We start from the raw sequence: 14,256 nt of genomic DNA, 5'->3' as shown, positions 1-14,256 counted from the left end.
CTAGTCAGACAATGGTCATGTGTGGGTCTGTTTCCAATGAAGGAGCTAGCACTTTCTCTTATAAGAACGGTGTCACTAAGAAAACCAACAGATCACTGAAGCTTTATTTAGATTTTAAAATACCTCAATCACTGCCATTGAGTCAATTCTGTCCCGGGAACCCTGAGGGCATTCTGGGTTATGTGTTGGCTGCTAACTAGAGAGTCAGCAATTCAAAACTCCAGCCAGTTCCGTTTAGGAAAGATGAAGGTTTTAACTCCAGGAATGATTTTTAGTCTCAGAAACCACACGGCCTGTTCTACTCTGTCTTACAGGGTTGCCCGGAGCCATTTTTTCTAGATTAGATGTGTTTTGTTCATTATGTCACATATATTAAATACCAAATCCTCTTCCAAAAATACGGTTACAGTATGTTTAAAAGCAATATACTGCACTAAATGACTTTTGGTTTGATGCAATTGAACATTTCTGTATGCCTTTATATTCTGAAATTATATAATGATCACAGATCTGCAAGTGATTGCATTGTTAAATGATAATATTTCTTATATAAGGCAAGAACCATTTTAAGTCAATCAAGAGATTAGCTTCATGTAATTTTTCACAAGTTCTGGTCTTTGAGTTCTTTTAACTATAAATATTATTTTACAACATGCTTTGCTCAACTTATGTAACAGATGTCCCCATAGAAACAAGCATACACCAAGTTTAAAATAAATTGTATATGAGCTTAAATGTCTTAAAGTTGATTTAAGACTGTATAGTAAAACTGGATGAATAAGAAGGGTTCGTGTTATTTAAATTCCTACCAAAACAAACATTTTAGCAGCAATCTAAATAATTGTTTCTTCATTCTGTAAAGTGTTACTGGAACCTGATTTTGCAACATATTCCTGATTATCCAATAGAGACTTTGATCAGTATTTACTTGGGCCCTTTGATCAAAATTGAGTCCATAGTCATTTTTGAGAATGGGGGAGGGGGGTTTAACTAATCATGGGCAGTGGAATATCCATCCAGAACTATATTGCTCAGTGGTTATACTTATCCTCAATTTGAAACTGAGCTAAATTTTTTTTGGAATTCTATCCAATGAACAAAGAAGACCAAGGAATAATTGATAAATTTGAATTATGATGCTGGTGAAGAATTTGAAAGTACCATGGACTGCCGAAAGAACAAACCTACCTGTGTTGGAAGCACAGCTAGAATGTTCTTTATAGGCAATGTTGTTGACATACTTGGAACATGTTGTCAGGAGAAAGCAGTCCCTGGAGAAGGAAATCATGCTTAATTTGGAAGTTAAATTTTATGTCATCTTGGTGCTGCCAATATATAGGGTTATTAAGAGTTGGCATCTACTAGATGGCAGTAAGTTTGTTGTTGTTGGGAGGTTTGGTGTGTGTGTGTGTGTGTGTGTGTGTGTGTGTGTGTGTGTGTGTGTGTGTGTGTAGGGAGGAAGTGAAGGAGCGAGGGAGGGCTGGAGCCCAAGCTTTCAATCAGATAGTTGCTTGGCGTTGTCTCCATGGGGGTGAGGCCTTTTGACCAGAGCGACACTGGCAACTTCTCCTTCCTCTGTTGCTCTTTTTCTTTCCTGTTGCTGGAACACTGTTGGCCTCCAGGAGTTGTCCTGTGTAGGCTGAAGAATTGGGGAGCTGTTGGCACCCTGCCATGTTTCCACCAATCTTGGAGCCACAAGACCGTGATCTTCCTGCTTCACCTTTCTGTGTTATCAGCCTGAAGCCACCTGAGTGTGAAGAGGGCCCCAGATAACATGGGACCTATGGATTTGAGTTAGACCAGTCTGAGCTAACTCCTTGATATAAAGTTCTTTTTCATACAGGTATGAATGTCATTGGTTTTGTTTCTCTAGACAACCCAGTCTGACACATTTATAAAGTGGAGCAGCAGCTATAAAGAGAGATTGACACAGTGGCTGAGCAATGGGCTCCAACTGAAGAATCACTGTGAGGATGGCAGGACTCGGTGGTGTTTGATTACGCTGCACATACGGTAACTCTGAGTTAGAAGAGACTCACTGGCACAAAAACAACAACATGACATAGAGACTCGTATGTCCGCCGAATTTTTCAATGCAGTTTTTGTGGTAAAATTAGGTGCTTTGGCTGATATTCGGGTCGACTTATACTCGAGTACATATGGTACTTCTTTTAGTAAATGTGTTTGTATTCATTTTCCTTTGGGAGTTAGAGAATGGCATCTTGCTAGGTGCCATTGCGCCTGTTCCAACTCACAGCAATCCTGTGTGCAACCCAGCAGAGCACTGCTCATTCCGGCGCCACCCTCTCCATCGTTGCAATGCTTGAGTGCGCTGTGGTAGCCACTGTGTCAATCCGTGTGGTTGAGGAGCTGAGAGTGCGTCTTCCTCTCGCTAGCTGACTTTATCAAGGGCGATGCGAAGTCTTTCCCCATGGACTGGTCTCTCCGAATAGCATGGTCAAAGCAAATAAAACACAGTCTTACTATCTTTACTCCTAGGCTGTGTGCTTCTATGGCACATTCTAACTAGACTTCTTCCAAGACAGATTTGGTCATTCTTTCGGAAGTTCATGGTAAATTCAATAATTTTTTTACCCAGGATTCTTCAATGTGTTCAAAGGGATTTTTTTTTATCACATGATATATTGTTTGATTTTTTTTCTTATCCTTCCATGAATGCTGATTGCGGAACCAAGCGTAATGAAATCTTTGACACCTTCCATTTTTTTCTCCATCATGACATCGTCTACTGGTCAGATTTTAAGAATTTGTTTCCTCTGTTGAAGTGTAATTCATACTGAAGGTTATCGTCTTTGATTTTCATCAGTAAGTTCTTCAAGTTGTTTTTCTGTTGGTCAGTAAATGAAACCCAAGGGTGCTGAACCCATAGGGAAAGCAACTAGAACAAGGGTGTGGGTGGGTGGGCTGCGGGGTGTGGGGGAGATAAAAGGGAGATGGTGTCAAGGAGTCCAGGAATGAAAAGTATGTTTGGACACTGATTATCGGAGCAATTGTACAATTCTGTTTGGCATGATTGAACTATGGAATGATATGACATATGTATTAATTCCCAAGTTATGGCAATTTTTTTTAAAAAGCATAGAGCCAGGAAAGGGTTTGGGTCTCACTAAATCCTCACTCCATCTTAAGAACAATTAGGTCTTACTTCATGGCCCTGTTCAATACTCACCCTCGGGAAGGAAACACAGAAGCTACGGGTGATATAGCAAACTATGACAAAGAATCTAGATGGTGTCCAGCTATCAGATAAAATAGTGTCTAGAGTCTTTAAAGGCTTGTCTCCACACAAGCAGCCATCTAAGAAAGATGTCATGGAAGAAGCACACCACCATCAATCATCAAGGGATTGGAATCCATATCATCCGAAGTTGAAGGAGGGATCAGTATCAGAGCCTAAACCGGGAGAATCCGGTGTGCAGAGGCGATGGATGACAGTGGGAGCCAAGATTCATTGGCGAGACTACATTGGGATCAGCCTTCAGAGAACTCCCCTGTCTAAAACTGAGAGATGGGAGGAGAGTGGTCACTAAACAGAATGCTTTGGAGAGAGGAGTTTAGAAGTTCAAAGGCATAAATCTGACCTGAACAGTTAAAACGTTGGCAGTAGATTCCTCCAATGATGCAGGCTGGTTCTAATCTAGTTTCCAAAATTTTCTGTATTTTGACTTGATATGTCAACATAGATCACCCTCTTGAAGCTGTGTTACAAGTTTTTCCATTGTTTGGTTTATGAAACCTAGGATTGATGAACCTAGAGGGATAGTGAGCAGGACAAGGGGGAGAGGTACAGTGGTGGTGGGATGTAAAACGGAGACGATGTCAAGGAGTCCATGTAGAAAAAGAATACTTGGAAACTTATGGTGGTATAAATTTATGATTCTGTTTGATGTGATTGGAATATGGAATGATAGGTTCTATGTATTAAATCCCAATTATTTTAAAGGGTTTCAAGCTGTCTTTGCTTCCAGCAGCTGTGTCATCTGCATATCATAGATTGCTACTGAGTCTTGCTATTTTGCCGATGCTGCATTCTTCATAGACCTCGTTTCCTATGTTGTTTGCTCAACATACAGATTGACTCAGTATGTTGAAGGGATGCAACGCTGGGGCACACCTTCTCTGATTGTAAATCTTGCGATATTTCCTTGCTTAGTTTCAATGACTGGCCCTTGTTCTGTCTGCAGGTTCTGCATGAGAACAATTTGTGGTTCTGAAACCCCCATTATTTTGCAGTGTTATCCACAATTTCCTATGACCCAAACAGCTGAATGAGTTTTCATACTCAATAAACCACAGTTAAAGTCTTCCTCTTGTCTGTGGCTCTCAGTCAAGATCCTCTTGACTTCAGCAATGACATCTCTTGTTCCATGTCATCTTCTGAATCTGACTGGAATTTGCAGAAATTCCTTGTCAGTGTGAAAGGCATAGATGCTTATTTTCCGCAAGAGGGAAGGGGGTGTGGAACCTTCGTTATTCCCAAACCCATGACTCTAGAAGTGACAGTCCATCAGAATAACTTGGTTTTTCATGCACTTGTTTGCACTTTAACAAGAAAAAAAAACTTGTTTTTTTTCTGATATTCAAGAGCATTTCCCATGTGACTGGACTTAGAGAAATAATTACACAGGAACAGCTCATATCTAAGCTGAAACTAATAATCATGCTGGAGACATCGTTGATGGTGGCCCAATTTTTTAGTTTATCCAAAAGGGTAGATTGTTCATTAAACAGAGGGGTCATCAGACACTATCTTGAATCTGATATCCTGAAGAAAAGCCGTGCGCTTTACTTAACATTCACAAATGGCTACTGGATTAATTATTGGAACTGCCACAATAAATGTATTCACAGGTCTTTTGCATTGATTGCTGAAATGTTACTCTATTTATCCTATCCACTTAAGACTGTGCTCTTGATATAATTGAAAATAAACACTCTTTAGAGATAAGATGTGGATACGTTTATTATAAGTTGGTCATTTCTAATTTGTATAATATTTTTATTGTAAAGTAGGTGGGGGAGCTACATTTAAAATCAGCAACTTTGTATTCAATGGTTTATACCACCACCCAAACCCTACAATGGTTTACCCTTCCCCATGCCTCCATGTCTTTTCTCCCTCTGGTGGACCACCCACCTCCCACTTCACCCACGTAAACACCCATCAATTGTCTAGTCTATTGCTTTATCTTCTCTCTCTCTTACCCTCCCTCCCCCACTTTGGCAAATTTCAGTCTATTCCTTCGTTATGACATATCTTTTTTTTTTAATCTTGGACTATCTTGAACTTGAGTGTTAACTATGAAGATCCCCCTACTTGTCAGACCATGGGTTCACATGATCGACTATTGTTCATCTTCACTATCTCTTTACTTGCCAGGTAATCTGAAAATACGTCCTATAAATGGTTCAAGTTTAGATGGATTAGAACCACTCTCTCCAGCTGGATACAAGTGTCTGTGAGGATGGCACCCTGTTTCTGTGTATCTGACAGTTTCTGCCACCGGCACATTTCTTTGTACTTTTATATCATTGCCAATTCTGATAACCTCTCTTTGCAAAACTGCACTGTGTTTTCCTTTATCTCAAATAGCATGGCTAAATCATCATGTCAGAATCCAGTCATCCCACCCTGCTAGCCTTTGATCAAGTATCAATCACAGGAGTCTTTTCAGTGATACTCTAGTTGCTCAGTAGCAATAGAACCAAGTCAAAATGGCAGATGGAGAGAGATGTGCCAGGCCTCTTCTGTAAAAGTCTACAACCAAAAAAATTAAAAATAAAAAAAGTCTACAACCTTGGATATCCTAAGGTTCTACTCTGTCCTTTGGGATCACTGTGAGTCATCACTCAATGGCAATGGGGATATTAATAAGGGCAATAGCAGTGAGATATTGGGGTATGGAGCTCTAGAGGTGTCATTGAGTGAGTGTTAGATTGCTAATCACAATGCCTGTGGTTCTAACTCAGGACCCACTTTGGGGGTGAAAGATGAGGCTTTCTATTTCCATAAAGATGTCCAGCCTCCAAAATACTATTTGGGTCAGAGTCATATGGACTCAGTGCCAGCGGGCATATTGGTCTGGAGTCTCTAACCGCTTCAAAAAAGATATATTTTGCTGTTAATTCATTTGCTAACTAGCTACATTTTTCCCACAGGATTAAAACTTTACGTTGCTCCTAACATTATTTTTCTCCCTCATTATTAACTGATGATAACTGAACAAAGCAGCTGCCAGAAAAATCCCAATTAAGCTATTCTTTTCTTTTCTGTTGTGAAAGGCATGATTTATAAAATGGTGACCTTTTGGTAGACTAACAGTATGTTGATGAACTTCAAGTGGAAGGAAAAAAAGGTGTTTTGTATCATCAGTACTTACATTTTCTAAGCAATCACGTGGGCCAGTGGAGCCTTTAAAGGTCATAGACTTCTTTACTTTGAGAGATATTACATAGCTTATGAAAATAGAGGTCAGCTGCATAACTAGAAGAAAAGAGCATTCTCAAATGGGGAAGTAAAATATTTGAAATTTCATTGACTGTCCTTTTTTTAGATTGTATTTGATTGCCTTCAGAGCAAGGAATGAAATTTGCATATCAATGTCACTATTGTAAATGAATGAATGTATAGGTCTTAGGATCAATAGCTATTGATCTTGCTATATGAATGTTAATATTGTCTGCATATACTAAGCATTCCAATAAGAGCTTATGGTTTCCCAGCCTAAAACATTCTTCAATAAGTTTTTGGTTTCTGCTGAAATATTCTGGACTTTGTAAAACATAACCTAACTGGATTTATAGGAGAGTAGACTAAATACCAATTAAAAACTCACTTTTAAATATTATTCTTGCTTTAAAAACTGCTGAAACAATAAGCAAACCCCAAGACTGGACTAACTTGTAGGCAATAAAACCAGCCCCCTTTAGGAAGAAAGGGAATAATGACATTCATCTGCCCACTATTTTTTTAACGTATAATGTGTGTCGAACAAACGAAACCACACGCCATCAAGTTAATTCTGACAGCAACCCAATAGAACAGAGCAGAAGTGTTCCCTGGGGTTTACAAGGCTACCTGCGCAGCTTACAGAAGGGAGCTGCTTCATCTTCCTCGTATGGAGTGGCTGGTGTGTTCAAGCAACCAGTGTAACTCACGGGGCTCCTTCAAAATCCATGCCTTAGTAAAAGGTAATGTATTACTAGAAAAATAAACCTATCTACAAATTATTTTTCCCTTTACTATTGGGAGATCTACTGCCTTCTTCCATTCTTCCACTGTTAGGAGTTACATTTCAGTGCCGAGGGGAAACAGTAACACATTAACCTACGTTCCCAGTAGGTATGAGATAGTTGATCCTGACTGACCATTGTGTACAAGGAACCCTGGTGATCCACTGAGCTGCTAACCACAAGGCCAACCATGGCCCAGAGTCAGAATCAACTTGCTGATAGTGAGTTTGGTTTCAATTTGGAGCACTGTGTTCCGAGAAGGTAGAACCCTGGAGCAGGACACTGGGCCCTCACAGAACTGAAGGGAGACCTATAAGAGAGAGAGGCTGGAGACCAAAAGGCAATCCTCCCTACCCCAGAGCTGCTCACATACCAGTCTTGTCTGATCCTCGGTCACCACTGGAACGTATGAAGGTAGACCCAGTATGCAATGGTGGCTATTCATCTTGATCGACGTTGAGGTTCTCCAGGCTGGAACGCTTCTTATTCAATGCTAATTACACTTTCTAAGGAAACAGTGGTCACCCTGTAATCAGTAGAGCACCTGTGATCCAGTAGGACCCCAAGGAATGAATGGCTATTATGTCCAGGAAATAGTATGGCTAGAAGGTCCCACATCAGCATACTCCCAGATGCCCAAGTCATCAGCATTCCTATGTTGTGTTAATAGAAATCCAATGGTCATTTTCTAGTTTAGTCCATGGAGAAAAGAATCAGAACACGAATACACAAGTTACTGAGTGTGTGCACCCAGGTAGATGCCCACTGGAATCTCCAACTGAGCCATCTTATTGGTGATCTGAGAATTGTATTGGGACATATTTTGCTGATGAAGAAACTTAATTGCTCATTTTTTGAAGGTCCATTAACTCTTTCGGGGTCCATTGACTAAATTAGCTCCTCCAGGTCATTAGGCCTATCCCGACATAATGTGACGCTTCCTACCTTGCATTGTGTCATTTGCCCCAGAACAGCTCCACACTTTCTCTGAGCACACGCAGACTCTTGGCCTGCTCAGGGAGAGAGAATGTGCTCATCTGAATGTCAGCAAATGGCTGTTTGGCTGCAACGCAGGGACTCCCTTTGCTTCCCTGTAAACCACCCAGGGGTCTTTAGGATTTGCTGGTGCATAGCAGTAATCAGAGCCCACCAACTAACGGGTGGCTTAGTTCATTATCTACAAATAGTATGATTTCCGGGGTGTTGGGCACAGTATTCTGCCCCCAAACATCTCTTCCTATTTTCATAATTCAACATTTCCCGATTCACTTAAAAGGGGGGTCACGGAAGAGGAAAGAATAAGGCAATAAGGGAAAGAACTAGGAGGCAAAGGGCATTTATAGAAGTCTAAATACAGGCATGTACATATGTAAATATATTTATATATGGTTACTGGGGAAATACATCTACGTGCATATATTTATAGGTTCAGTATTAAGGCAGCAGGTGGACCTTGGGGCTACACTCAAGTACTTCCTCAATGCAAGAAAACTTTGTTCTATTAAATTGGCATTCCATGATGCATACCTTCCCAACACAATTGCTGAAGACAAAGCAGGTGCATAAGCAAATGTGGTGAAGAAAGCTGATGGTGCCTGGCTATCAAAAGTTATAGCTCTGGTGTCTTAAAGGTTTGAAGGTAAACAAGCAGCCATCTAGCTCAGAAGCAACAAAGCCCACATGGAAGCATAACAGCTTGTGTGATCACGAGGTGTAGAAAGGATCAGGTATCAGGCATCAAAGAACAAAAAATGATATTGTGAAAGAGAGGGAGTGCAGATTGGAGACCAAAAGTCCATCTGTAGGCAATTGGACATTCCCTTATAGAAGGGTTGCGGGGAGGAGAAGAGCCAGTCAGGGTGCAGTGTAGCAATGATGAAGAATACAACCTTCCTCTAATTCTTAAATGCTTCCTCTCCACCACTATCATGATCCCAATTCTACCTTACAAATCCAGCTAGACCAGAGGATGTACTCTGGTATAGATAGGAACCGGAAACACAGGGAATCCAGGACAGATTATCCCTTCAGGACCAGTAGTGAGAGTGGTGATACCGGAGGGTAGAGGGAAGGTGGAGTACAAATGGGGAACTGATTACAAGGATTTACATATAACCTCCTCCCTGGGGGACAGACAACAGAATAGTGGGTGAAGGGAGACATCGGACAGTATAAGATATGACAAAATAATAATAATTTATAAATTATCAAGGGTTTGTGAGGGAGGGGAAAGTGTGGAAGGAGGGGAAAAATGAGGAGTTGATACCAAGGGCTTCAGTAGAAAGCAAATGTTTTGAGAAAGATGATGGCAACAAATGTACAAATGTACTTGACCCACAACGGATGTATGTATGGATTGTGATAAGAGTTGTATGAGCCCCCAATAAAATGATTTTTTAAAGGGGAGGTCATGAAGCTATTTTAGGATTCTAGAGTCACTCTTTTAAAACATAACGTCCGCTACGAGGAAGAATGAAAATATTAGTAATCAGTACCACTTTAGAGGAATAACGACTACTATCTGAGAAAAGTCTATCTTGCTTTTTTTGGTTTGTTTGTTTTGGGAAAAAAATGCTTTGAGTGCCACAAAGACTGGCCCTCAGTAAGCAAATATAGGAGTCCCAAGAAAAGAATGAATGTTTCAGTCATTGGCACCCATGATTCTGCCCTTGCTGGGAAGCAGTCGCCAGGGCTGGTTTGGGGATTCATAAATGCATGTACATGGAAACAGGTGAAGACTTGAAAGGGCACAGTGGACACACCCAGAGGTGGTAGAGCAGTGCTTTCCAAACTCGTGGGCATATAAGCCAGCTGGGACCTTGTTAAAATACCCAGTCTCATTCAGTAGACCTGGAGTAGGACCATGGAGCCAGTGTTCCTATTAGGCTCTCATGCCGATGTTGATGGTGTTCAAGTCACACGTTGAGCAGCCAGGATGTAACACGCAAAGAGCAATATCATAGTCTTGGATGAAAAAGACGATATGTATTTTAAAAAGACATCAGAAAAGTTTACATTCAGACAAGTCAGACTAATTAAATGTTGAAAATCTCACCAGGAGATGAATAATAATTTTTAACAGACCACACAAACATCAGCCTTGAAGACACTGACAGGAGAAGCCCTAGAGGGGCCTGCTTACCAATGCCAACGAATCTGCAAGGGTCACGTGAGAAGGTTCGAGATAAAAATGGGAGGAAATGTGGAGCAAAACTCAAACTCGTAAAATGGCTGAGTTTACTTGTGGAAACCCCAGGACTCTGTCCCTTCGTCACCCTCCAGGTCTGGACCTAAAGTCACCCCCATGGATCCATGTGCGGTCAAAACATCACATCAGCACGTTTTTCAGGGAGACAAAACCAGTGAGGTGGGCACTCCTGCAGTCCTCAACCCTGCGGGATCAAAAGGGTGCATCTGCCCAAGGTCAGAGTTCAGAAGGATTCGGAAAGGTGGAGAAATGGAAACAGGAACCACAGAGAGGAAATAGGAGATGTGATAGTACACCGTGGAGGCGGCCATCCATGGCGTGAAATAAAATATATATGAATTATTGGATGAAAACAGATTTATTTTATAAGCCTTCACCCAGTTCCCTTTAAAATTAAACAATCAAATGAGGTAGCATCTAAGGAGGAAAAAAGAAAAATAGGACCTACTCAACATTTCTCCTGATCTGAACATTTGGGTAAATATCTCCCAACACTGATAGGTTCTTTCAATAATTCTGCTGCTGTGTTACTAGTTCATCACCCCCAGTACTTCATAAAGATACAAGGAGTAATTGTTTTCCCAGTCTCCTGCATATCACCAGGTTGGTAAAGAGGTCAATAAATGTCCGTGTCTGATTAAATATTCCTTTACAGAATTCATATCAGAGAGAGTGTAAGCTTCTCTCCCCACCTTGTGCTAATCTATCGTGGCAGCCTCTCTGTTCTTTGCTCTGAAGTGAGCAAGGTCCTTTTATCTTGGTAGGTCAATGGGAAGAATCTTTCGATGGCCACTCACGAAGAGGCAGTGGAGGCGTTCCGAAATGCCAAAGAGCCCATCGTGGTTCAAGTGCTGAGGCGAACCCCGCTCAGTAAACAGCCCTACGGCCCGGCTCCAGAGGTACAGCTCCTCAACGCCAGCACGCAGACCGACATCACCTTTGAACACATCATGGCCCTGGCCAAGCTCAGGCCTCCCACCCCCCCGGTGCCCGATGTCTGCCCGTTCCTGCTCTCAGACAGGTACTGTTCTGTCACTTCTCTGGAAACCCTATGTGTTTTCATTACTCATTGAAAGCAGGTGTTAGTCATCAGTCATTGAAAGCAGGTGTTGGGAAGCATCAGTCACACTAGCACGTGGGCAAGGACAGAGCCAGGCCCCCGGTTCTGTGTGAAATATGTCTCGGCCGTGTCTCCATCCAATTACTTCTCAGCTGTCACTGCTAAGCCACTCTCCCTGCCCCACGTGGGGGCTTCGCCTCAGCAATCATCCTTGTCAAGGGGTGCATTGAGAAATTAGGGTTCTGATGAGCTCATCTTCATCTATCCAGTCATCTCAGACCTCGTGCAGCTCACAAGCACTGGTCAGGGGAATAGCTTTCTTCACCAGAGCTGCCAAAACACCTGACTAAGACTCACATGGAAGTAGCATGTTGACACCTTATTGTCCTCTGCGGGTCGCCTTGCTCACCCCCCTGGCTTTTCTCTTCTTTAAAGGAGAAATTAGGAATTAACTAAAGTGCAGTTTTCCAGAGGCGACAATGACCAACTGTACTGAGATGTAGACGAAAGGTCCTGGCTGCCAAAGGGCCGGGGTCGTGGTAGGAAGTAAAGTGCCAATAAAGGAGCTGTTCTTCCCAATGGCTACCAAGTTTCCGTCATCAGTGAATATAGATGAAAATAATTCTTGTCCAACTGTGTTCAGTCTTAGGAGTGGGTTTTGCCCTTGTGTATTTCGCTCAGGGGACTTTTCGGCCAAAATGTATACACGGCTGAAAGACCAAGTGAGGAGACACGAGTATGTATTTCAGTAGCAATGCTGCATTTTCATTGCTTACGTCAATGTTCTCCTCTTTGTAAACCACGGGTGCGAGCCTGTCACTTCCTTGCCCCTGAGTGGCGTTTGAAAGTCTGTTTCCTTGGCAAGTGTATACTAGAATCCACTGGAAACTTTAAAAAGTCAATACCAATGGTGGAATTCCACTTCAGACTGATGGAAAAATTCTTAAGGTGGGGTCACGGAGCTCTGGTGATGCAGTGGGTACCATGTTTGGCTACTAACCACAAGGTCAGCAGTTTGAACCCTCCTGCTCCTCTGGGCTAGAAAGATGCTTTCTGCTCCCTTAATATATTACAGCTTCAGAAACTCACAGTAGCTGTTCTACTCTGTTCTATGAGCTCGCTATGAGTCAGGATTGACTCACTGATGGCGAGTTGGGTTTTGAAGGTGGCATTGGACCCCCAGTGGCACTGGAGTAAGCAGTGGGCTGCTAATTGGAGGGAGGTGTTTCAAACTCACCAGCAGCTCAGTGGACCAGAGATGAGGGTGTCTGCTCCCAGGCAGATGCCACAAAAATATACCGCTTCAAAAATCCAATTTAGGGTCATTGTGAGTCAGGATGGACTTGATAGCAGTGATTTGTGGTGGGTGTTGGGGTGGAGGATGGGGTTATGTATCAGATTTTACCAGCATCTCTCTAGGTGATTTTAATGCCCAGCCATGCTTTAGGAATTAATTTCTGAGGCAGCATGTTCCAGAAGTTCCTGATTGCCTTGCTTGCCCCTCTGTTTATTTATGCCAGATCTAGTCAATCTGTCTTTGGGTCAGGGATAAAGGTAGAAACTAAGTGTGCCAATCCAGGATGCTAGGCCACTTCCTCTTCTAAGTCTCGTCCACCTCACCTCTGAGACAACATCTGCAGAAAAATGCCGAAGCCCTTCCCGTAGAACCCGCCCTCATTTACCCGCATGGCTTTTGTGCCGCCTTTTCACTGTTGTATTACATTAAAAGACTCACTCCGTCGCTTTATGTAATTGTTAAGGTGAGGAAGGTACGGTGTACACCACCTTATTTCCAGCACCGGGGCGTGAGTGCTGCTGTTTGCTGCAGTCCAGGCAACTCCATGGCTGGCGACCGCCTGTAACGGAGTAGCGCTCCTTTAGAGCGCTCCCTTGGCTGTGATCTTTGTGGAAGCAGGTCTCCTGGTCTTTCTGCTGTGGAACCTCTGTGTAGTTTCTAACCAGCACCCTTTCAGTGTCTGATCGTGGCCGCACTGGTGGTGCCATGAGTAAGCACCTGGTTACTTCAAACAGGAAAGAGGAGATCTGCAGCTTTGTGTGATAGGGAAGCCACTGGCTGCATTCGTTTGGGTCCAGAACTTTTTTTACAATGAATATTTGGGTTTATGGGTAAGACCATGTTTAAATTCACGTAAGCTATATGTTTTTTATTGTTCTCTTTGACCTCACTCACTACTTATCGGGTTCCTCATGGCAGAACCCCCTTCACACGGGAAGGCAACAGAAACATATGCAGATGCCCTCCAAAGTGAGCTTCAATGCTCGACCCGCTTGGATGGCCTTGACAATGAGTCTACATGTAAGCAAGGACGGGTCATGAATTCTGTCGGCCAGCAGGACACGGCCTGCACTCCCCTGGCTGCTCTGGTCTGTGGGGAGATGAGAGTAATAGATCATATGGCAGATGGCTGGCAGAGTATCTGTGCTGACCAGGTGAAGGCCGCCCTGGGACTAGCACCGTGACCCTGCACTTCAGGCTCTCTGAAGGGGACCCAGCTAGACTTCAAACCCCAATGTTTCAGTGATGTTCATGGAGGTCTCAAGCCTGCAACTAACTCCGTCTTAGAAATAGAGATGGCCTTGTGCCCTTTGTTGTGAATGTGGGTCAAAAAGCTGGAAGATGGACAGGTCAAACCTACCCAGGGGCTCCTTGGAAGATACACCTTAAGATCTGCTTCTGAAAGGTCACAGCGTGGACCCCCGTGGAGTGGCTGTA

General features: G+C 42.8%; 1 protein-coding gene across 2 annotated transcripts in view; it reads left to right on the top strand.

The window, feature by feature from the left end:
- Positions 1-14,256, top strand: part of PDZRN4 (PDZ domain containing ring finger 4) — a 414,099-nt gene that overhangs the window by 330,764 nt on the left and 69,079 nt on the right. For both annotated transcript variants that reach the window (XM_075553025.1, XM_075553026.1), the window contains one exon: positions 11,227-11,483. In XM_075553025.1, the coding sequence (XP_075409140.1) occupies positions 11,227-11,483 (257 nt within the window). The remainder of the gene's footprint in view (positions 1-11,226; positions 11,484-14,256) is intronic.

Source organism: Tenrec ecaudatus, chromosome 6 (genome assembly GCF_050624435.1).
Source record: "Tenrec ecaudatus isolate mTenEca1 chromosome 6, mTenEca1.hap1, whole genome shotgun sequence".
Lineage (NCBI taxonomy): Eukaryota > Metazoa > Chordata > Mammalia > Afrosoricida > Tenrecidae > Tenrec > Tenrec ecaudatus.
The sequence above is the reverse complement of the archived record's forward strand: the minus strand, read 5'-3'. Positions and strand labels throughout refer to the sequence as shown.